Below are 23,713 nucleotides of genomic sequence, written 5' to 3'. Positions count from 1 at the left end.
TGAAGTAGAACCGAATTCCATAATTTACTCTGAGGATCTCTCTGATGATGCCTTTAAAAAAACACAAGGTCTTCCTCTGTGCTGTGTGGACAATGAGGATCCCACTGCACTTTTTACAAGAATGGGGGTTTGCTCTTTGTGCCTTTGGCCAAAATTAACCAATCTCTCATCCCTGATATTGTGCAGGACCCTCTATCCCAGAAGGGTCTTTAGTGATGCAGCAGGTATTTATGACTTCAGATTGGTCCTCAGCTTCAGAAATTTGCACTAGATTTGTGGAAACTGTTTACACAGAAACTGCAAACCACCTAAAACGTGCCTCGTTACAGGTTTTATTACAAGCTCAACACAAAGATCTAGACTACACTAGGAAAGGTTTGCTGGTATAGTTATCCCAACAAACTATTACTACCCTACCCTACCCAAAGAGGGCTTTTGTCAGTATAGCTCATAGTAGTTCTTCAATCAAAATAAGTGACACTGGCAAACAAACTCTTGCTGGTATAATAATGTCTATGCTAAGATTTTGCTGATGTAAAAATGTCACTAAAAATTACACCCCTGACCAATGTCATAAACCAACATAAGTTTTAAGGGTAGACCTGGCCAAAAACTAGGTTCTTTAAAGCTGCTTTGCTGAAGCAGAACAAATGGACTGAAACCAAATATTTGTGAAATAGAAGAGCTATATTCCACACAGCACTGCTCTGGGCACCCCCAAATTATAATGTTCCAAGTTTTCTTTCTGTGCCTGAAAAGTGGCTGTCAGTCTATTTAGGTTTTACACAGTCCCGTCATTGTAGTACCAATCTAAGGCTGCTTAATGAAGTGCTGAGTCATCTGCAGTAGAACCAATACATTGCAGTGGAGCCTGACTCTGCCCCGCACCTCATTTAGCCAGCTTTCGGGATACTGTATGAAACGGATCATGGCTGAATGCGCAATACTTACAAGTCCTAGCCCAACACGTGACTCCCGGATAGTGGCACAGCAGCCGATCAGCCCAATGATAAACATCACTACAGCAACACAAATGATGATCACTGCTGGCAGCATGGCGTACTTGTCCTGCACGAAGCTGTCATAATTCTTGTAGGTGTTAATAACATATCCCCCAACGTAGCCAAGACCAGCTGCTGCGCCCTGAAATGCAAAAATAAAATACCCAGGGTTATCTGTTAAATGTCTTCCTGGGATAATAAATGCAGAAAATATTGGCCTTTTCATTGCAGTCACTATGCAATGAAAAGACCTGGAAAAACATAGGGGTCTGAAAGTAGCAACTAAACCAAACTCTCACACATTGATTAAATTCAGTTCTGGTGTCAGCAGATGCAACAGCTAGTATCATTAGTGGGAGCTGTACCTGCTTGTATCAGTGCTGAATTTGCCCTGGAGTCATTAGATCTAATTTTCAGGAGGATTGTTGAAGAGTAGCACAATAAACAAGTACAAAAAGTCCAGGGTATCTTTCATACGGACTCGCCTATTTCAATTGTCTGTATTATTTTAAAAAAAAACCTAATTTATAAAATAATAAATAATAAATAATAACTTCTGGCCTCAGCTGAGCTCTCTTGGACCTGCAAAATTAGTTGGGATGTGTAGATCTGCTAAATCTCGGAAATATGTAAGAATTTCTAAAAGTTTTTGTTTATTAACTATGTTTGTGGTCTTGTGATGGAGTGGGGGATTTTCTTATTTTCTTAATGGTTTGCATGAAGAGTGTGGGTGACTCGGTTTCCCTGTGTGTTGCTGGTTTAACAAGGTGGTGGAAGAGGGTGTTTGCTGTTACAGAGGACCAGGTGTGACCTTGCCTAGCAGGCTGGACCCTGGACAACAGCCTGGACACAGTGACCCAGAGGCTGCCCCATTTTGGCAACCAACCAGTTCTGGCCAGTGGGAGGACAAAGGAGCTGAGGAGAGAGGGCCCCAGTGAGCTGAAAGGCAGCCGCAGCCATAGGTGCTGGAACTAGGGGTCCAGGGGGTGCTGCAGCACCTCCTGGCTTGAAGTGGTTTCCATCATACACAGGGTTTACAGTTTGGTTCAATGGCTCTCAGCACCCCCACTATACAAACTGTTCTGACCAGTGGGGCAGAAAGGACGGAAGAGAGAGGGTCCAAGTGATCTGTTAAGGCCAGGAAAGAAGACAAAGGACAGAGGAGGAGTTCAGGGGGGAAGTGATAAAGGGTAGCTGGCTGGAAGGAGAGGGCTTCTGGACTGGGGACAAAGAACAGCCAGAGCCCATCAGGACTGGGTCAGGACCAGTTGGGCTGTACTGAGACTTGCCAGGCTCGAGGGACCTGAGAACTTTCTGTGCTGAGTTCGGACCTTCAGCAAACTCTTCTGTTTTATGCTGGCTGAGAGTCACTGCCGTCTAGAGATCAGGGTTGCATTGTTCCCTCTGGGTGTGGAGGCCCCGGGGAGTCCAGAGCACGTGGCTCCCTGAGGGGGCCCACGGTGAGAGACAGGCATGCTGAAGGCTCAGAGAGGTATGGTTCCGGGAGCTGCTGGAGCACAGGGCTTAACCCCAGAGGGAGTGTGACCCCCAAGAAGGGCTGTCACACTGAAGGGGGTTCCTCTCAAGGTGAGATGAGGCGAGGGAGCTTGGGGCCTGTGAGTCCATGACTCCTGTGTCATAGCATTTTCATGGTACAGCATTATTGTTCGGTTGTATCAGAGTTCAAGGCATTCCAGAGGTTTAGCTATCATATTAAATAAAGAAAAACCCAACACTACAGCATACACAGACAGAACAATTTTCAGATAATTAACAAGCGCCTTAAGGAGCCTCAGGTCTAGATTAAATGAAAAACATGACAAAGAGGACACCTCCCATTCTCAAGCTGGTTTCTTGTATTTTTATCTATGAAAAAGCACCTTGAGAATTGCATGTGTCGTCTTTGTCATGTGTCTGATTTAATCTAGACCTTAAGCTCCCCGAGGCACTTATTATTTACTTGAGAACTGCTATATCGACCTAGGACCCAGTCACGCAGGGTGCTGTGCTTTCTCAGCTTCCATTTCTTTGAATAGATCAATCCTCCATATGTACATGGAAATGCTATAGGCGTATGATCCATTAATATCAATGGGGGTTGTGGGTACTCAGCACGATGGGGTTCTATGTCGACAGGGTGACTTTCAAGTCAATAGCAGATGCCTTGAGGAGCTCAAGAGCTAGAATAAATAAAAAATGTTTCCTGATTCTTAACCACAGCTGACTGCAATGATCATGGGGATATTTCTCCATGGCTTGTTGCATCAAGATTCTTGCCTAGTACAGTGAATCCTTTATAAGCTTAAAGAGCCCTCGTGTTGTGTCTCTGGTCCCATCTTAAACAGCTCTTCTACTGTGCTCATGTTTATCAGTGGTATTACTGATCTTAAATCTACATAGTGCTTCCCTCATCACAGATTATTCCAAAGCCCTTCACAGAGGCTGGGCCTGTTCATGACCGTGCTGAGTGCCCACAACTTCAACTGGACACGATGCTGCCCACATAAAAGTCAATGAGAGTTTTACCAAGGATCTCAATGGGAACAGGACGGGGCCCACGGAGTTCAATGGGAGTGGATGGTGCTCAGCGCCTTGTACAAAGTACTCATCACCTCACAGAACTGGGTCCTTTGGCCTAATGCTGCTCTCACTGAAGTCCCAGCAAGAGCTTTGCTACTAATTTCACTGGGAGCAACCCTGGGCCTGTAGTGAGCTTATAGTCAACCTAAACCCAGGGATCACTCACCTCCTAGTCAAAAGAAAAGGAGTACTTGTGGCACCTTAGAGATTAACAAATTTATTAGAGCATAAGCTTTCATGAGCTACAGCTCACTTCATCGGATGCATACAGTAATAAATTTGTTAGTCTCTAAGGTGCCACAAGTACTCCTTTTCTTTTTACGGATACAGACTAACACGGCTGCTGCTCTGAAACCTCCCAGTCAAAGGCAGCCTCTGCTGGGGTGACATATAAGTTGAACAGTGCACCAGCAGCTCAGCTGTTACCACGCACTCCCTACTCCTGATGACACACATTCATTTTAATTGCACTCAGAGGAATTCACTTTTAAAGGAGACAATCACGATCGCAGGGATGCTGTTGTCTAAGAAACAACAATCTGATCCCTTCCACGCCCCCACCAATATTGCACTTCGCTGTGGGAGAGTTCTGAAAGCCTGTGGGGGTGTTTAACAGCCACTATGGAGTTCTGCATTGTTTTTAAAGATGATTTTCTTCTAGAATTGCTCTATTATTTAATCTCTAGGAGCTTCACAGATCATTTCATTCTTTTTCTGAAAAGGGAAAAGCCAATGCTCACGCAAGTTTTCAAACATCTGAAGAAATCCTTCTGGAGAGTAATCCCCACCTAGGAAATCTGCATCAAAGTAAACATAAGAACCATTCATCAGAACAGCTCAGCTATCTTTAAAAGCCATCATCACCCTCACTCGCAAACGTGAACAACGGACTCTCAGCCCAGTGAAATATGGTATTTGCTTTTCATGAGGAAGCAGATTAGTGCATCTGTCCACATACAATTGTGTTTGTAAAGAATAAATGAAATAAATGTATGTGATATTATTACTGATGAAAGATACCAGATTATCAGCCTTGGAGATTGAACTCCTTTAGCTAAAGGATTGCAACAGCATGGGGCATAACACAAAAGCTTCCCCGCAGTGTCCTGTCAACGTCTCAGAATTGATGTGGAGAGACCATCTCTCCGGTTAAGGTGAGAGTTCATTCTTCATGCCTCCATTCAATCATTGGCCTCCCTGCTGAGACCACTAATAGGGTGCCAATGATTTTTGTGTTGCTGGCACCTGTGCATGGACACTGGATCAAAGCCACCATGTTCATGTCATGTAGGCCACACCTGGATTTGACTGTGCAACCTATGGTCCATTAGGTTTGCCAGTTGACATTAATTTAAAGTAATGTCCTTTATATTTAGTATTAAAACATGTTGATAGTTTCCACCATGTGTTAACCTCCTTTCCCCAAATCTGCTGCATGTCCCTCCTTTATTTTCAAGTGCAAGGCACATCATTCATTTTAGACCTAAAGCTCCTTTCATCCCACACAACTCAGGTTTTATAGTTCATTGCTCATACCTACACATTACTGAGATCAGATACATTGAGTCATTAAACTGGGGTTGAACTAAACCTTATGTGTATTAAAGGTTTCAGAGTAGCAGCCCTGTTAGTCTGTATTCGCAAAAAGAAAAGGAGTACTTGTGGCACCTTAGAGACTAACCAATTCATTTGAGCATAAGCTTTTGTGAACTACAGCTCACTTCATCGGATGCTGTAGCTCACGAAAGCTTATGCTCAAATGAATTGGTTAGTCTCTAAGGTGCCACAAGTACTCCTTTTCTTTATGTGTATTAAAGACATTGCTCCCATGTCATTCCAAGACTCCTGCTCCATTGGGGCTGAATTCTGGGAGTTCCTTCGCATAGTATGATGGTGAAGGAACAGGGAGAGGAACCACAGGTTCACTGCTGTTGCACCTCCATCCTGGTTCCTCCAGAATCCTATGAGTTGAGATCTGCAGCCCCTCCGTGCGCTAAGCCACAAGGCAGTATTTGAGGATCAAGGGTCAATTGAGGATGTCTGCAATTCTAGCACATGCCTCCAGCTCTATTGGTGGCAATTACCTACTCTCCCTTCTTGGAATAGTTGTGGACCTGGCGTGAGAAACTTGCACAGGAAGCCATGAAGGGAATTGTGCAGGTTCACTTGGGCTAATATAAAATATAGGCTGAGCAGAGCACTCATTTTGCAGAGAGGAAGTGAAGAGAGTCAGAATTTGATGGCTGGTGTTTGCTTTGAGTCTTTAGCATACATTTTTATGACTAATGCTTTCTAGGACTATCAGGTAACACACAAGGTCCAAAAAGCCAGTGCTACACATTTGTGGCTTTGAGGGGTAAGTAATGAAGGCTTGGTTCCAAAGCCACTGACATCAATGTAAATACTCTCATTGACTTCAAGAGGCTTTGGATCAGGCCCTACACACTGGCAGTACATCTGGTCAAGGTTGAATGTAAAATCTGTATATTAGCCAGTTGTTTTTTAAAAATCGAATTTCAGGTTTATTTAAAAAAATTCAGATTTTACATTTCAATGTTCCTAGTCGGGGAGAGAGAAAAACGTCACTCTCCGATTGTTATGCTAGAACTAGACTTCATTGGAGAAGGATGTCAAGAGCTCACTGTGCAGGAAAGTTAAAAGCCACCCGGGCAGTAGGTCATCCAAGTGAAATAATTCCTTTAAGAGTATCCAGCATTGTGTGTTCTTGAACATGTCGGATTTAGCAAAGTTTCTGCTTTTCTAATTCCCTTTCAGGTAAGTGAAGGATGCAAAGAAAATTGAAGATTCAGAAACTGAAAATCCGTCAGGGAAACTGTACTTTTCCACTGTCTTCCTTACAAGTTTTACAGCAATAGATATGACAAACTATAACCACATGGGTAACAGCAGCATACTGAGACAGCCTCGCTAGGGTGAGTTAGGGCAAAAGGGCCTGGGGTATTTTGCGGGGGCCAGAGCAAAGTGGCCCATGGAAGATTTTAATTCATCCTCTGCCTAATTTCTCTTTAAAAAATACAAAACCACAACAACTGTGTGTGAATTTGGTGCTTGCTGTTTTATAGTTCTCGTACAATATTATAATCCAGGATTTAATATTATACTTAATTAATTCTGAACTGCCTTAATCAATAGGCAGGAGTCAGGCGAGAAGGTGCAGCACATTTTGTTAACTACACAATCACTTATCTCAGTCTGACTCTAAATATGGAGGTTGGGATTTTCAAACACGCTCAGAATTGGCCTCTCTCTGCTCTCTGCTCCCGCCCATCCACTTCCACAGGAGCAAAGCTAGGCCAGTGCAGAGCACTCTTGAAAATCTTCTCACACACCCAATCCCAGTTCATGCAGAGCACAGTCAAAGGCATAACACAGATATTGGCATAGTTACTGGTAACTTGTACCTCTCCTTTTTACTTGCTGTGTATTTCTATTAGTCAGAAGTGACTCAGAACAAGCTGAAGGTGCAATGCTAGGGGAAATTGTGCTCTGCAGCTTACTGTAATTAAATCTGGGTGTGCCTGCAGAGCAACAGGATGCTGGCTTCTGATTTGTCTGGGAACTGGTAAAAGAGGCTTGTTTGCTCTCTAAAACTCCTTGAGATTGTGTGTTTAAGTATTTCTGGGAAAGTCCAAGGAGGTATGTTGTGATTTATCAGTATATGTCAATTGAAGAAAGGTGCTTAGTTGATAGCCCTGAAGAGGGAAATCTTCTAGGTACAGTCTGGCCAGTGGGAGTGGTTCTTGAGATACTTGTTCCACCCGAGGCGCTAAAAATGAATCCTGTTGTGAGTAGCACTAAGTAAACCACTATTCAAAACACACACTGGAACTTCTACGTCTTGCTTCTGGTCATGCTGGAAATACAGGGAGCTGGGTTGTTCTCATAGAATTTCTGCAGTTCTGCTTCCAGGCAAAAATGGGAAGTGTAGTGACACTTGAAAATGAAAGAATGGGTAAATACATGGTTTTAAAGTCATTAAGTGAATATTTTGAAGCCCCAGAGAAAAAGGTGACTAGGTTGAAAGCAAAGTTAAACCACAATGGTCCAAATTCCAATTATACCAGCTTCGTCTGTCCACACTGTGGTGCAGTTACACCAGCAACTAACCACTGATGGCTGAAATCCCAAGTCTAGACAAGACTTAGGAATGAAGTGAGGCTGGGTGTAGTTGGTAAAAGAGAACTTCTCACTGAGCAAACTGATTATTTTGTTACTTCATTTTTGTTATTGTTGTTCTGATCTACCTAAAGCTATTGTAGCTATTTGAAGAGGCATTACTGGCTGACTGCATTTTGGAAGACATGACAACCTAACACTCCCCCACAAAAACTCCCTAGTCTGATTTGTATTCCCTTGATTGCCTGCTAGGGCTCCCCAGTGAAACACAGAATCATAGAACCATAGAGTCATAAGGAACCGCAAGGGTCATCTAGTCTAGCCTCCCACCAAGAAGCAAGATTTGTTGTGTCTAAACCATGCAAGCCAGATGGCTATCCAGCCTCCTCTGAAAACTTCTAGTGAAGGAACTTCCACAACCTCCCTAGGCAGTCTGTTTCATTGTCCTACTGTTCTTACAGTTTTTCCTGAGATTTAATCTAAATCTTCTATGCTGCAGTTAGAACCCTTGTCTTTTGTCCTGCCCTCTGTTGCAAGAGAGAACTACTTCTCTCCATCTTTCTTATGGCAGCCTTTCAAGTGTCTGAAGACCACTATCATGTTCCCCCTTAATCTCCTCTTTTCCAAACTAAACATATCCAGTTCCTTCCGCCTTTTCTCATATGGCTTGCATTCCATCCCTTTGATCACCTTTGTCGCTCACCTCTGGATCCTTTCAAGTTTCTCTACATCCTTTCTATACATTGGTGACCAAAACTGGACAGAGTAGTCCAGCTGAGGTCTAACCAATGCCAAGTTAGAGAGGTACTATCACCTCCTGTGCCTTGCATGCTATGCCTCTGTTAATGCAACCCAAAATTGCATTTGCTTTTTTTGCAATAATGTTGCATTGCTGACTCATGTTGAGGTTGTGAGCCACCACAATTCCCAGATCCTTCTCAGTAGTGCTGTTGTCACACCACTTATCCCCCAATTTGTATTAGACATTTAGTTTTTCTTCCCTAAATGTAACGCTTTACATTTGTCTTTGCTGAATTTCATTTTGTTGTCTGTAGCCCAGTTCTCCAATTTATCAAGATCCCTTTGAATTTTAGCTGTATCCTCCAAAATGTTTGCAAACCCTTCCCAGCTTCGTGTCATCTGAAAATTTTATCAGTACGCTCTCAGGTCATTAATAAAGATGTTAAATAAAATGGGAACCAGAACAGAGCTCTGTGGAACCCCACCTGAGACCTCCCTCCAGCCCACATCATTCCATTAATAGTTACACTTTGTTTGCGGTTGTTTAACCATTTATGTATCCACTTAATGGTAGTTCCACCGAGTCCTCCAGCTTACTTATCAGAATGTCATATGGGACTGTGTCAGAAGCCTTGCTGAAGTTCAGGTATATTATGTCCATCACATTCCCACATCCACCAAATCAGTTTCCGTGTCGAAGGAGGAAATCAAGCTGGTTTGGCATGATTTGTTCTTGGTAAATCCATGCTGGATGCTAGTGATCACCCCTTCATCCTCCAGGTATTTTCAAATTGAATGTTTTATACATTGCTCAGGTAGCTTCCCAGATATTGAAGTCAGGCTGACTGGTCTATAGTTGCCTGGCTCCTCCTTTTCCCCCCTTTTTAAAGATGGGCACTATGTTAGCCCTTCTCTAGTCTTCCAGGACCTCTCCTGTCATTCATGAGCTTGGAAATATTGTTGCTAGTGGCTCCAAAATTTCTTCAGCTAATTCCTTCATACTTTCAAACTTGAAGAGCAAATCCCTGAATGAGCATTCCCACAAAAGAAGCTAAAGAGATGGATGAATGAAATCTCTATGTCAGAAGACTTCTTTCACAGCTGATCTGAGAGACAACAAAGCTGTGATTATTGCTGCTTCCCCAGCCATAATGGCTTGGATTGTTCACACAGCTAAAGCCAGAAGGATTTGTTTTTCTTACCCCGTGCCTGCATTAGTCTGATTGAAAGGAGAGATTGTAAATGATTTGAGAACCAAAAAACCCCTACTTGGAGTGGAGAACATGGAGCTAAGAGAGGGTGAAGCAATGGTAATCTAATCTTCCTAAACTGATTATCAGTGAGGAAGGGTGCAATCTGATTCATTGGGGCTGATTCTCCAGTGCCCTACACCTGGTGTAGTCAAGACAGTCATTTGTAAAGTGGGGGTAAAACGCTGCCATTCTGATATGGCATAAATGACCACACAAGGTGCAGGGTAATAATGAATTGGAACCATTACCCGCTCCCTCCAAAACAGTATGACCAGAGTCCCTCTCTAACCCATAATACACACAGTAGAATCATAGAAGACTAGGGTTGAAAGAGGCCTCAGGAGGTCATCTTGTCCAACTCCTGCTCAAAGCAGGACCAACCCCAACTAAATCTTCTCAGCCAGGGCTTTGTCAGGCCAGGCCTTAAAAACCACCAAGGATGGAGATTCTACCACCTCCCTAGGTACCCCATTCCAGTGCTTCACCACCCTCCTAATGAAATAGTTTTTCCTAATATCCAACCTAGATCTTCCACACTGCAACTTGAGACCATTGCTCCTTGTTCTATCATCTGCCACGACTGAGAACAGCAGAGCTCTATCCTCTTTGGAACTCCCCCTTCAGGTACCTGAAGGCTGCTCTCAAATCCCCCCTCACTCTTCTCTTCTGCAGACTAAATAAGCCCAGTTCCCTCAGCCTCTCCTCATAAGTCATGTGCCCCAGTCACCTAATCATTTTCGTTGCCCTCTGCTGGACTCTCTCCAATTTGTCCACATCCTTTCTGTAGTGGGGGCCTCAAAACTGGACGCAATACTCCAGATATGGCCTCACCAGTATTGAATAGAGGGGAATAATCACGTCCCTCGATTTGCTGGCAATGCTCCTACTAATGCAGCCCAATATGCCATTAGCCTTCTTGGCAACAAGCGCACACTGTTGACTCATATCCAGCTTCTCATCCACTGTAATCCCCAGGTCCTTTTCTGCAGAACTGTCGCTTAGCCAGTTGGTCCCCAGCCTGTAGCAATGCAGCCTGCCCCTTTCCAGTGATATCTTACAAGACCCATATTTCATAAAGTATATCTTAGTTATACCATATTCATATCGTAACCATATTTCCATAAAGAATATGGGGCGTCACGTCTCACAGACTTCTTGGCTGTTGGCAGTTTCATGCAACATTTTCCTCCAAAAACAACTTGTTTTCCTTTTTGTCACCTGTCAGTGACCCACAGCGGAAGGCAGAATGCACTGGTCTCCCTTGTTCTGTCTGTGCGCTGTTGTACTGTCAATACACACATGCTCCAGCTGCATTTTATTGTTCCTTAGTCTGTTTCCCACCAGATTTTTGCTTGCACTCCCAGGACTGGATTCGCAGAACTTCAGTGATGGCCTAGCTCTGCTCCCATAGAAGTCAATGGGAGCTGTACCACGGGAGTCAATGGAAGCAGAGCTACGCCAACATTCTGAACTTTTGAAAAATCTCTGATTTTCTGCCTGCCTTAACATCTTTTTACTCATGTTTAAAAATCCATCCATTTTTTCCTGTACCTTCTTGAGCTTTTTCCTTAAGCACTTCCTTTGCAGTCTATGGCTGCCCGAAGTACTGATTCTGTTGTGTCACAATGCCTTCCGGTTTCTTAATTTTCAGCTGCCAATTCCTTCTTAGTAGCACCACTTTTGGGGCATTGTTTTCACCTATGCATATTCCCCAAGAGTCTGCAGGCATATCTTCATAAACCTCTCTGTTTTCCTCTTCCAAGGTATGCCAGTCCTGATAGCTGCAAGCTCCCCGCACATCAGGTAGCTTTGTGTGAGTCAGTGTTACCCTCTCCAATAGCTATTGTGGGACCATTTGGCATTCTCACATTCTTGGCTGTACATCCCCCTTGTACATAGTAGATTGCTTTCCCTTTTCCTGTCTTGAATTTGAATTCTGCCATCTGGAATGGGCATGGTGCCATAAAGTGCTTGTCCTTGACACATCTAGGGCATTCCTTCCCAAACGCTGAACTCAGAGTTCTCCAGGGTGGGGTGCGACCCACTGTACTCCCTGCAAATGATTTGAGTTCTGACCTGCTGGAAGTACAAGCTTGTGTGCCATCAGTGTGCCAATCAGACAGACATGCAGGGTTACTGCCATTTAGAGCACAGCAGATTTAACTCCCCGCCATGGCTTTGGACCCCCTTGGAGAGACAGGTGATGCATAGCTGCAGGGCGGAGGGAGTAGCTAATGACAGCACAACCTTCAAGGCAAGGGGAGCTTCAGAGAGCAGCATGGGGAAGGCCATCCCAGGGGTTTGCCCAGGAGGCACATGGCTTTGTTCTACTTTCTCTGCAGATCCGTAGCCTGCAAACCTTGTGAATCCTATCAGAAGCACATGGCTCCAGCTTTTTTCATCAACTTTTCCTATTGTTTTTCCACAGGATGGGATCATCAGGGCTAAGAATTAAATTTAGTTTCCCCACAACTTTCTGAATGGGGAAAAAAGAAATTAGGGTGTGTAGAATGAGTGATATTAAGCTCAGACATTTAGCAATGGTTGGTTTGGGGTTATAGGATCCTAATCAGCACTCCTGACTTTCAACTGGCAGTTTCAGCAGAGATTTACCTTTGACGTCATGCAAATAACCAACCAAGATCAAACACTGCTGAAACCTTCATTAAACCTCGGTCCCCTCATTTAAAATGTACAGTAGGAAGGTAACTGAAAAAAAAAAAACGTATTGAGCTTATTTGTACAAAAGCATGAAGGACTCTTCAGACCTGTGCAAACAAGGCACAGGTTTCAATTGGCCTGGAAAATATGCCCCTCTACAACTGGCCAGGCGCAGTAGGTGACTGGTTTTCTTTTCCCTTGCCTGCCTCAAAAGCAACAAGTCATGGCCACAGGGTTGTGGGAAATCCAGGCTGATTTTCAGGAACAAACCCAGGTGTTTTCATTATTTTCTAACTTCTGTGTCAGAGATATTTACATGAACATATCACTGGAAACCTGTTTTGAGACTAGAAACACTAGGCTCTAAATTCACTAAAAGCCATTAACTATTTTCAAAAGTTAAAAGTGAAGCAGCGAGAGCTTCAGAGGTCTTGTTACACCTCTTAGGAGACAATGAACTACAGGACTGGTCCTAGCACTGACAGGCTAGCCCCTGATTCAAGTGGAACTTTACAAAGGTATCATCAACTTCATTTTATTGATAGAGGAAATAAAGCACAGAGAAGCCTGGAGCAAACTGTGCGAAAGTGCCCACTGATTTTTGGGAGCTTCCATTTCTTGGATGGCCAACTTGAGGTATCTGAGGTCTCATTTTCATAAATACTGAACTCCTGCATCAACTTTTACTTCAGGTGGAGCTGTAGATTCTCACCATTTCAGAAATAAGGCCACCAGGTGTCTCAAGTCTGGCATTGAAACAAAGCTAGTGGCACTCAAATTCACTCTGAGTTTAAGTGATTTGCTGAGAGCCATACAGTGAATCTATGGCAGAGCTGGCAATAAAATCCAGGTCTTTAGACTCCTAGTCCAGTGCCCTTCACACTAGAGCGAACTATCCACCAGACCATTTCCTCACTAGCTTTAGCAGCCTCTTGGCTAAGCCACAGAGCAGACCCTGGAGTTCTACATTCAAATGATGTGTAAAATGGAGTACAATCAACCGCACTTGTGCGGTTAAAGATTGCACCCTTCGTTAAAGATGGCCACTCCAAGTCAAGATTTTAAGATGTTTCACAGGAACAGTTTACATATCCCTACAGAACATTTACCCAACCTCGCCTGCTCCTAAAGTACACAAAACACTTTTTGATCTCAGGCAGACATGAATGAAAGGAACATTGCTACTGCGCAACTGAAAGGGGGAAAAAACCTTATCACTGTTTTATTCATAGTATTTTTAGATAAAGTTCTCACGTGTTTCATGTACTAACCCTGAAAAGGTAAATGGGCTATTTAATGGAGACAACTCTATTAGCAAGTGTTGAAATCAGGACTGCAAAGAATTAACATCACTCCAACTGTCACAAGTAGCTTGTCACATTCCCATCCACAGTCGGCTCCAAATTTTCTTCTTACTCTTTGATCTACTGGTATGTGTAAGGACTGGAGAAGGGCAAACATAGTACCTATCTTTAAAAAGAGGAACAAAGAGGACCCAGGGAATTACAGACCTAATCAGCCTAACGTCAATACCTGGAAAGATACAGAAATAAAGTATAAACTATCAATTTGTAAGCACCTAGAGGATAACAGGATTATAAGGGAGAGCCATGATGGATTTGTCAAGAACAAATCATGCCAACCCAACCTAATTTCCTTCTTTGAGAGTGTTACTGGCCTCGTGGATAGAAGGGAAGCAACAGATGTGATATATCTTCATTTTAGGAAGGCTTTTGACATAGTCTCACATGACAGCCTCATAAACCAACTAGGGAAATGTGGTCTAGATGAAATTACTATAAGGTGGGTACACAAGACTATACTCAAAGAGTAGTTATCAATGGTTCACTGTCCAGCTAGGAGGGCGTATCTACTAGGGTCCCACAGGAGTCAGTCCTGGGTCCGATACCATTCAATATTTTCATTAATGACTTAGATAATGGAGTGGAGAGTATGCTTATAAAATTTCCATATGACACTAGACTGGGAGGGGCTTCAATAATTTAAAATGACTTTGACAACTTGGAGAACTGGTTTGAAATAGATATGATGAGACTGAATAAAGACAAGTACAAAGTACTACACTTAGGAAGGAAAAATCAAATGCACAGCTATAAAATGAGGAATAATTGGCTAGGTGGTAATACTTCTGAAAAGGATCTGTGGGGGGTTATAGTAGATCAGAAATTGAATGAGTCAACAATGTGATGCAATTGTGAAAAAGGCTAATTTCAATCAGGGGTATATTAACAGGACTGTTGTATATAAGACAAGGGAGGTAATTGTCCTGCTCTACTCAGAGCTGGGGAGGTCTTAGCTCGAGTACTGTGTCCAGTGCTGGGCACCACACTTTAAGAGAAATGTGGATAAACTGGAGAGAGACCAGAGAAGAGCAAAAAAAATGAGAAAATATTTGGAAAACCTGACATATAGGGAAAGGTATAAAAAAACCCCAAATACCTGGGCATGTTTAGTCTTGAGAAAAGAAGACTGGGGGGGGCCTTGATCACAGTCTTCCAATATGTTAAGGGCTGTTATAAAGAGGACAGTAATAAATTGTTTTCCATGTCCTCTGAAGACGGAACAAGAAGTAATGGGCTTAATCTGCGGCAAGGGAGATTTAGGTTAGATATGAGGAAAAACTTTCTAAAACTATAAGAGTAGTTAAGCACTGGAATAGGCTTCCAAGGGAAGTTGTGGAATCCCCATCTCTGAAGGTTTTAAAAAATGTGTTAGAGAAACAACTGTTAGGGATAGTCTACGTTTCCTTGGTCCTGCCTGAGCGCAGGGCACTGGACTAGATGACTTCTTGAGGTCTCTTCAGTTTCTATAGTTCTATGTTTATGTTTAAGAACTGCATCCCTTATTAAGCAAGTAGTGTTTCCTCTGCTGTTGACTTCAACAGGAATAGGGCAGGACTTGTAATTGGTTAGGATTATTTCTATGAGACCAAGTGTACTTTTTGTATCACAACATTTAGTACTAGTTTACACATCTGTCATAAATATAAAGGGAAAGATGACCACCTTTCTGTATACAGTGCTATAAAATCCCTCCTGGCCAGAGGCAAAACCCTTTCACCTGTAAAGGGTTAAGAAGCTAAGGTAACCCCACTGGGACCTGACCTAAAATGGCCAATGAGGGGACAAGATTCTTTCAAATCTGGAGGGGGGGAACAAAGGGTTTGGTCTGTCTGTGTGATGCTTTTGCCGGGAACAGATCAGGAATGCAGCCTCACAACTCCTGTTAAGTTAGTACGTAATCTAGCTAGAAATGCGTTAGATTTCCTTTTGTTTAATGGCTGGTAAAATAAGCTGTGCTGGATGGAATGTATATTCCTGTTTTTGTGTCTTTTTGTAACTTAAGGTTTTGCCTAGAGGGATTCTCTGTGTTTTGAATCTGATTACCCTGTAAGGTATTTACCATCCTGATTTTACAGAGGTGATTCTTTTACCTTTTCTTTAATTAAAATTCTTCTTTTAAGAACCTGATTGATTTTTCTTTGTTCTTAAGATCCAAGGGTTTGGGTCTGTGTTCACCTGTACAAATTGGCGAGGATTTTTATCAAGCCCTCCCCAGGAAAGGGGGTGTAGGGCTTGGGGGGATATTTTGGGGGAAGATGTCTCCAAGTGGTCTCTTTCCCTGTTCTTTGTTTAAACGCTTGGTGGTAGCAGCATACGGTTCAAGGACAAGGCAAAGTTTGTACCTTGGGGAAGTTTTTAACCTAAACTGATAAGAATAAGCTCAGGGGGTCTTTCATGCAGGTCCCCACATCTGTACCCTAGAGTTCAGAGTGGGGAAGGAACCTTGACATAGTGTGTTTTTCAGCCAAGGATCTCAAAAAGGCTTTAATAATGTAGGAAAATCACTTATCCCCATTCTTACAGATGAAGAAAAAGAGGCACGAAGAAATAAGGATTTGCTGAAAGACAGACACTAAGTCAGCCAGGGCTAAACTGGGAACAGAACCCATTCTCCTGATATCTTGACCCATCCCCCAGACCACACTGTCTCACTTAACAAAAGCAAATTCAATTGCCATTATCAAAAGTCTCCTGCATGGTCCTTACTGTTCACTCAATTTTTAATCTGAAGCTCTTCTGGAGGATTTTTTTCAGAATCTCTCTGGTGTCTTGGAGTGAGGCATTCGAGTAAGCTTTAGTCGAGCCTGCACACATCCAAACCTGTTCTGGATTTTGGTGGATGTTTTGGGGTATACAAAGAATGCAGGGTCAGACCCTAAAGGGATGCCGGACACAAATCCTCTTAACAAAAATAGCTCAGCTCCTCCATGCAGAAATATATTGGATTCATCAAGTGTAAAATGCAAAGCACTTTCTCAGCTCTGGTTTGAAATTCAGTAATGTCAAGATGCCAGAAGGGTTTTGAGGCATTTTAACATTTCCCAGAACTAGTCATGTGGGCAGGGAAGGTGTTCACAAATGAAGCTCCCCCACCCTACCATTACTAAAAACTATCTGTGACTCAGTATATGCCTTTCATAGGGCACTGTAACAGGATGACCAGCTGTGATTTTCAAAAGTTAATTCCAGAATATTTCAGCAAATATTCTTTGTAACAATATTGATTCTGGTAAAAAAAGTCAGAAAACCAGAAAAGCCTGATTTCCACTAAAACCAGGCCCATAGAGTGCCCATTTGGTGCCACGGGCCACTTCACTGAAAGTCCTGTATGTTGTCCAACATTTCTACTGCAAAGAAAGGCAGGGAGAGTGGGAGGAGGAGAACTTGTCGGAGTGGGAAGTCAAGGGGCCCACCTGTGTTGTGGGAACAGCTTGGAGTGAGGCCTGGCTGTGGGGATGGGTTGAAAAGGCAGGTGGTCCGAGAAGAAGCTTGAGTGTCAAGTGTGCAACCCTCTAGGAATACAATTGAGAATAATTCACCCCTGATGTGCTGGTGCTGTGTTAAATAAAGTGACTCCTAATTAGAGCTGAGCAAAGGTCCGATGTAGTCATAGTAATTTACCTTGCCCTCCTACAGCACCTTTCATGAGAAGATCTCAAGTGTTTTAAAGACATTGAACCTCTCCAGACCCCATGTGAGGTAGATCAGCATTATCATTTCTGTTCACAAATGTGCATCTGAGGCAGAGAGAATTAAGATTAAACATTTTAAAATTTGAAACTATGTTCATAGGTGCTGGAACTAGCGATTCTAGGGGTGCTGCTACATCCCCTGGCTTGGTTTCCATCATATACAGGGTTTACAGTTTGGTTCAATGGCTCTCAGCACCCCCACTATACAAATTGTTCCAGTACCCCTGACTATGTTAAGCTACTGAAGTTAGACATTTCAGTCTATGGTTGGGCCCTTAACTAAGTGACCTGCTTTCAGAGGTGCTGAGCACACACAACTCCCAATAAACTCCCCTTTCACAGTAGCAATACCAGTATGTGTTTTGACATCAGCATCTCCTTTAGGGTAGTCACTTAATGCTGTATTTTTGGTAAGTAAGTAAAAGAGAAACTAATCTGTTATCTCTTTATTTGTAATAGTCACATGTAGACAGGCATTACGATAATGATCTGGGATCTCATACAAGGCTTACTGCATTTTTTAGACAGCATTTCAGTTCACCTCTACACAGTAATTCCTACCAAGGCATTGTAACTGCAGCTTCTATTATGTAGGCGTAAGTTGAATTATTTCCCACAATCATTTTCAATCTGGGTAAGATGTGCAGTTTTTCAGTGCTTGGGTAAGAGAGGTATTGCTTACAGGTGAATTGAAATGCTGTTTGTAAATCCTGTAGGAGTTCTTAGATGATTATCAGAGCTACATGTAAAGACCAATCTATGGCAAATTAACATATTCTAAAAGCTGAAAAATCAGTTCCTCCTTCACTTATCTGCCAAAACCTGAATTCAAGGTTCTGCATTTCCCCTGCAGGAGCTGAAGTCACTAACACATACAATGGTAATCATTAACAAGTTAGCATGTTAACCAAGTTACCCCACCCTCTTACCCACATACAACAGGTTGTCATGTTCTAAGGCTGTGCCTAGGAATAGAGAGCTTCTCTGCGGCACTGTAAGCTCACATGCTAGAAACCTGCAAGAAAACCCTAAGAACAGCCAAAATTAGACTGAAGTTTATGCTGCTGGTGGTTATTTGAGTTCCAATAAAGACAAACCCAGTAAAGGAGTAAATCTGAGCTATATATATTGTGTAGTTCCTCTCAAAGCAGGGGTAATTTCCATCTGCTTACAATGAAGTACTGCAGCATTTCCCTATGCTTCAAACAGGAAACAGCACACAGCAATTATAATTAGCTGCACAGCAAACTAACACACTTCAATGGTTCCTACTTTATGCACTGTATGAAAACAGGACTGTAAAACCAGACACCAGGTTTCGGGGCTCTTGACCTCCTTTCTTTCAAGTGCTGAACTGCTTGTTGGATCACAGTCTCAATCTGGATACTTTCTCTTGCACATGCTGAAAACTTTAGTAAACATTTGATATTTCAAAAGTGTCAGTCCCATTTTCACACATCATGCTTAACGCTGCCCTCTCTCTAATATTTGCACACCAATCCCACTAGTGACAATACAGAAATATCCGTAGAAGGATCCAAGAGGAAGAAAAGTGCTTCACATTAGAAATGCTGATGACTTGAAGTCAGTCAATGGGAGTTTCATGCATGTCTCTGGGGGGGGGACACACTTTGGCCTGTGAAATCCAAGCTTTGGTTTCCATTGATGATCACAATGAAGGTATGAATGTTAATTCAAAAAGGGGAATTCTCCATCTCTTCTGTCCTCCCCTAATGTACATTCATCAACAGATTATTTCATTTTAACAAAGGGAGTTGAGTTCCTTCTGATTTTGCTACATTTCAAGCCCTGAGCACAGCTCACCACAAAGGGGTTTATTTCTGAAAAGCTCACTTCTGTGAATGAAGTGATCTATCCGGTTCATTTCTTTCAGTCTATTACTGAATTACTCAAACTTTCCCACTTGGCAGGAAAGTCCCAAAATACTGACTGGAATCTTTATTGCCATTAAATTATATTACTGCAGTCACACTCACATGAGTTTTATCCCTAAAAATAGCAGAGAATCATAACTGAAAGCTGTAGCTTTTATGTGGACTTGTTGGTCACTGTTAACAGTGAAGGGATCTGAAAAGGGGGTGGAGGGTACTGGTCACAAATTTTACACCAATTGACCTACATTGACTTTACTTACATTCATACAACCTGAACCATTTCCCTCCCCCGACCTGTTATTTTCCTGACTAATACTTTCAAAAAGATGTCATGTACTGTTTGTGAGGCAAACATTGGCATCTGTACTCTAGCTATTCAAAGATCTTTCTACATGATGAGAAAATTATAAACCTGAAAATTCTTATGGAAAATGAGGTCTGAAGTGCCCCTGGAAACTGATAAACCCACATAGGAGTCCAGTACTCCAGCTGCCATGAGACCAACTGTATACTATACCAGCTATACTTTTACTTCTCAGTTTTTAACAGCAATTTTACCTTCAGAAACACTAAAGACAAACTACTATATGGTTCAAAAAGTCAAAGTAATTTTTTACTCACAAACTTAGCAGATATATAACTAAATCATAATACTCTATGAAACCACTTCAGCAAGGACTTTGTACACAAGTACAGCATATTTAACCACACCCTGGTTAACCAAATGTTTCTTTAACTGGTTGGTTGAAAGTCCTGGTTAACCAAAATGTGGTCATGTCCCCTAACACAATGTGCACGATTCATTGCTCCCTCATTCAGCCAACCCCCCATTTAGTCAAACGGTTTTGATGTTGCAACCTGCACAGTTCATTTATATGTGTCCACTAACCATTTAGGAGCTGCAAGACTAAAGAAGCTGCCAATGCACTGTTTCTATTTGAGCATGTTCACATACTTCAGAACCTTAAACACTTAATTGGATCCTCTTAATATCATGCATTTGTCTTGGGTTCTGGAACTAAATGTTCTCCATATAAAGTCAAAAAAACACCTGGTAATATGCCTGGGATGTAACATTTGGATCTAGATCTGAACTGGGTGTCCAGATCTGGGCTTTTGGTTCAGGACTGCCTGTCTCCAGAAAATAACCATTCCATTAATTTCATTCGTATGAAATGATCAAGTGTGCTACACTCAAACTTCTAAGTTTCATATTGAAAGTAAATTAAGAAAGCCCAAAATCAATGTATACAAGAAGCTGTGTCAGCTATGGTGCTAGACACACTCCAGGCTCAGCAGAGTCCAAAAATCAATGCCTAATGAACAGTGAAACTTGCATTTTTACTTGAAAGTGCTTCCAGCACTAACACATCTGAACTGCTTCACTGCTGGAGCAGAAATGAAGTGCAGCAGCCGGAACCATAAAGTAGCATATGAAGATTTTTGTCTGCTTTTCCTAGGTTGTAGAGTATGCTGCAGGGGTTCTCCAGCCATTTCATTCCATTCACCATTTTATAAGAATGAAATCCTCTCATGGACCTGCTTTCCCTTCCATCATCCCGTTCTGTTTATTGCTTGGCTCTCAGACCACCAGAAAGGAGTTCATCGACCAGGGTTTGCGAACCGTGTATACTTTGGGTCTAATTCTCCTAGTAATCTCCATTAACTTTTAGCGTTATACGGTCTATGGCACAGGAAATCAGTTCTCGTTCCAGCCAGCAGAGAAGAGCATAATGAAATGGCTAGCATGTATGGATACCAATATAATTGCAAAAGTAATGGATAAAATAATGTGTACAACATTATAATATCCTCACCGTTTAAATGTTTCTTCTTTAAAACTAATCAATCAAAATCTTTCTTCTTTGAGTTTAGAATGAATTAAAACTCAGTTATATTGATCTGAATTTCATAAATGAGCACAGGATTTTGTTTTCTATTAAAAACAATTATTTTACAAATTCTCATGAATTAAAAGTTAATTTTAAAGAAAAACTTTGTGATAGCGTTTAAAGCAAGAGATTAATAACTGTGTTAGCTACAGTTCAGATAAAGTCATGAACCACAAACATCATTTTTCAGAGACTGAAGCCCATTACTTACCTAAAGATTTTAAGAGAATAAGAAACTTTGTGCCCAGTTCTGATCTCCCCTACACTGAAATAAATAGAGTGTAGCTAACACTAATGGAGTTACACCATAGTACAACAAACATTAACTGGAGAAAGCCCTATCTATGACCAACATCCCAGGGAGGAAAGTCTGCTTCCCACCTGGCAGTTCACCTCCAGTCTCTGATATCACACAATATTCAGCTGGAGCTATGCTGCTTTACACCAGATGGGTATCTGCCCCCCTAACTCTCTGGTGTCCTCACGTTCTGTCTTTCATAAAATCTCACTTCATTACTGAAAACTCTGATATGGAATCTCTAGCTTACTACCCTGAAGTGACCAGTTCTGGGCAGAGGCAGAAACCACCTGCCTTTAGTTAACATTTTTCATTGTCTTTACATAGCCTCTTGCGCTTGGTTTCACTAATAAAACTACTTTTAAAAGTTTAGTTGGAAAAAAAACCAGTTATGTGTACAAAATTACATTAGCAAGTTTGCTTCCTTGCTGTGAGACAAAAGTAGATCAATGGACTTAAATGTGCATTTCTACACCAAATCCCCCTTCAGTTCCTCTTTAAGGCACTTCTGCTTTGTACTGACGGTCACTCATTGCTCTCTGATCTTTCTTTAATTTGCCCAGTAAAAACGGACAGTTGATCATATTAGTGTTAACACTCTCAAGGCAGTAATAAGAAGTAATAATGCATAACAATTAACGTTGTTTCTAGAGCATGTAGCATACTAAGTTCTTTACAGTAAAAGAAGTACAGATACTGACCCCAATCCTACAGTTCGTACTCAGACAAATCTCCCCATCAGCTTCAGTGGGGAGTTTTGCCTGAGTAAGAACTGCAGGATCAGTCCCTGAATATCTGAAAACATCTGCAGTTAAATCAGGTCAGTGAAGAGAGAAAGGGGTGAGGACTGTCACAGGAAGCTAGTAGTGGCACCAGCCAGAGGACAGTCTGGGAAAGTTATCAAACTAGAGGTTCTTCTATCAAATTACCCAAAAGATGAGGCTGAGTAGCAGCAGCACTGTCTTGGAGGTGATCACGCCACAGTCCATGTTTCCTGCTGGCCTTGCAATCGAGCTGTGTGTAGAAAGATCTGGTGGCTTCTGCTGCCTATTCAGCAGAGTCTGTGTGTGTCAGATTTCTGTAAGCTTCTCTCCCACACCTCTCAGCTTCTTGTCTGAGCCTGCTCAGCTATCACATGATTTGCAAGTCGCTGGACCAGTCACATGCTCCTTAGCGTACAGAGCAAAACAACATCTTACAGTAGTGTCCTATCAGGACCCTATTCCTCTTTATTACTGTATGTAGTCTGACAGTCTAAAAGAGATTACCGTAAACTCGCTAAACTAGCTCTGCAACTACAACTAAGTAGCTTACCATATACACACTAATAGCAGTGCCACCACAACATAATCCTCGCCAGCATTGCCACACTTGCAGGAGTAGATCAAGACTAAGGCTCAAATCTAACAGAACTTTTAAGGCCATCCTGAAAGCCCCTCCCTCTGAGCCAAGTCTCTGCTTACATACAGCTAGCCATATGGATTCTTGTCCTTCAGCCACTCTTGAGTCTGTGATCTTCCTGAGTGAGGCACTCTTAAAGGGGCCAGTCACCCTGTCACAGGTAATAACCCTTTAAATAGTTTGTGATCCCTGGAGTGATGCTCACTGCATTTTATGTTTTACAAGTTGCCAGAAACCAGTCAAAATAGCAGTATCTATTAAGTAGGGCTTGCATGCTTGTGTGTAGCAGCCACAGTTCTTTGGGATCCAGATATATTTGGGAGCAATATTATTTCTGTTGTGTAAAGCGCAAAAGACACACCACCTCTTTTAGCCTTTTCCCTCTATGCATCCCTCCCTGTGTTTATTTCTCACACCTTTGTTAGGTTTTTTTCACTCTCTCTCAGTTCTTGCCTAATTTATCCTCCTTCATTTTCTCTTTCCATCTTTTCCCCCCACATTCTCTCTCGCCTCATTTTATAGCACTTCTTCCTTCTCCATCCATTCCTCTCCCCATTCCACTCCGATACCTCAATCAAAGTCTTGATAGAGTCAAAAACCCCTCTCCATATAGAACCACAGAAACACAGAGCTGGAAGAGACTTCAAGAGATCATCAAGTTCAGCCCTCTGAACTGAGGCACGACCACATAAACCTCGACCATCCCTGATAGGTGTTTGTCCACTCGGTTCTTAAAAACCTCCAGAAGCCTATTCCAGAATTTAACTACCTTTATCGTTAGAATTTTTTTCCTAACAC

At 42.3% G+C, this 23,713-nt stretch overlaps 1 protein-coding gene across 1 annotated transcript in view; it reads right to left on the bottom strand.

Moving 5' to 3' along the window:
• Window positions 1-22,761, bottom strand: part of LOC141987215 (tetraspanin-36-like) — a 37,429-nt gene extending 14,668 nt beyond the window's left edge. The window contains exons 1-2 of the mRNA XM_074952360.1: window positions 22,444-22,761; window positions 952-1,143 (exon numbers count right to left, since the gene is read on the bottom strand). Of these exons, the coding sequence (XP_074808461.1) occupies window positions 952-1,143; window positions 22,444-22,503 (252 nt within the window). The 5' untranslated portion in view covers window positions 22,504-22,761. The remainder of the gene's footprint in view (window positions 1-951; window positions 1,144-22,443) is intronic.
• Between the last annotated feature and the right edge of the window lie 952 nt (window positions 22,762-23,713).

Source organism: Natator depressus, chromosome 5, assembly GCF_965152275.1.
Source record: "Natator depressus isolate rNatDep1 chromosome 5, rNatDep2.hap1, whole genome shotgun sequence".
Lineage (NCBI taxonomy): Eukaryota > Metazoa > Chordata > Testudines > Cheloniidae > Natator > Natator depressus.
The sequence above is the reverse complement of the archived record's forward strand: the minus strand, read 5'-3'. Positions and strand labels throughout refer to the sequence as shown.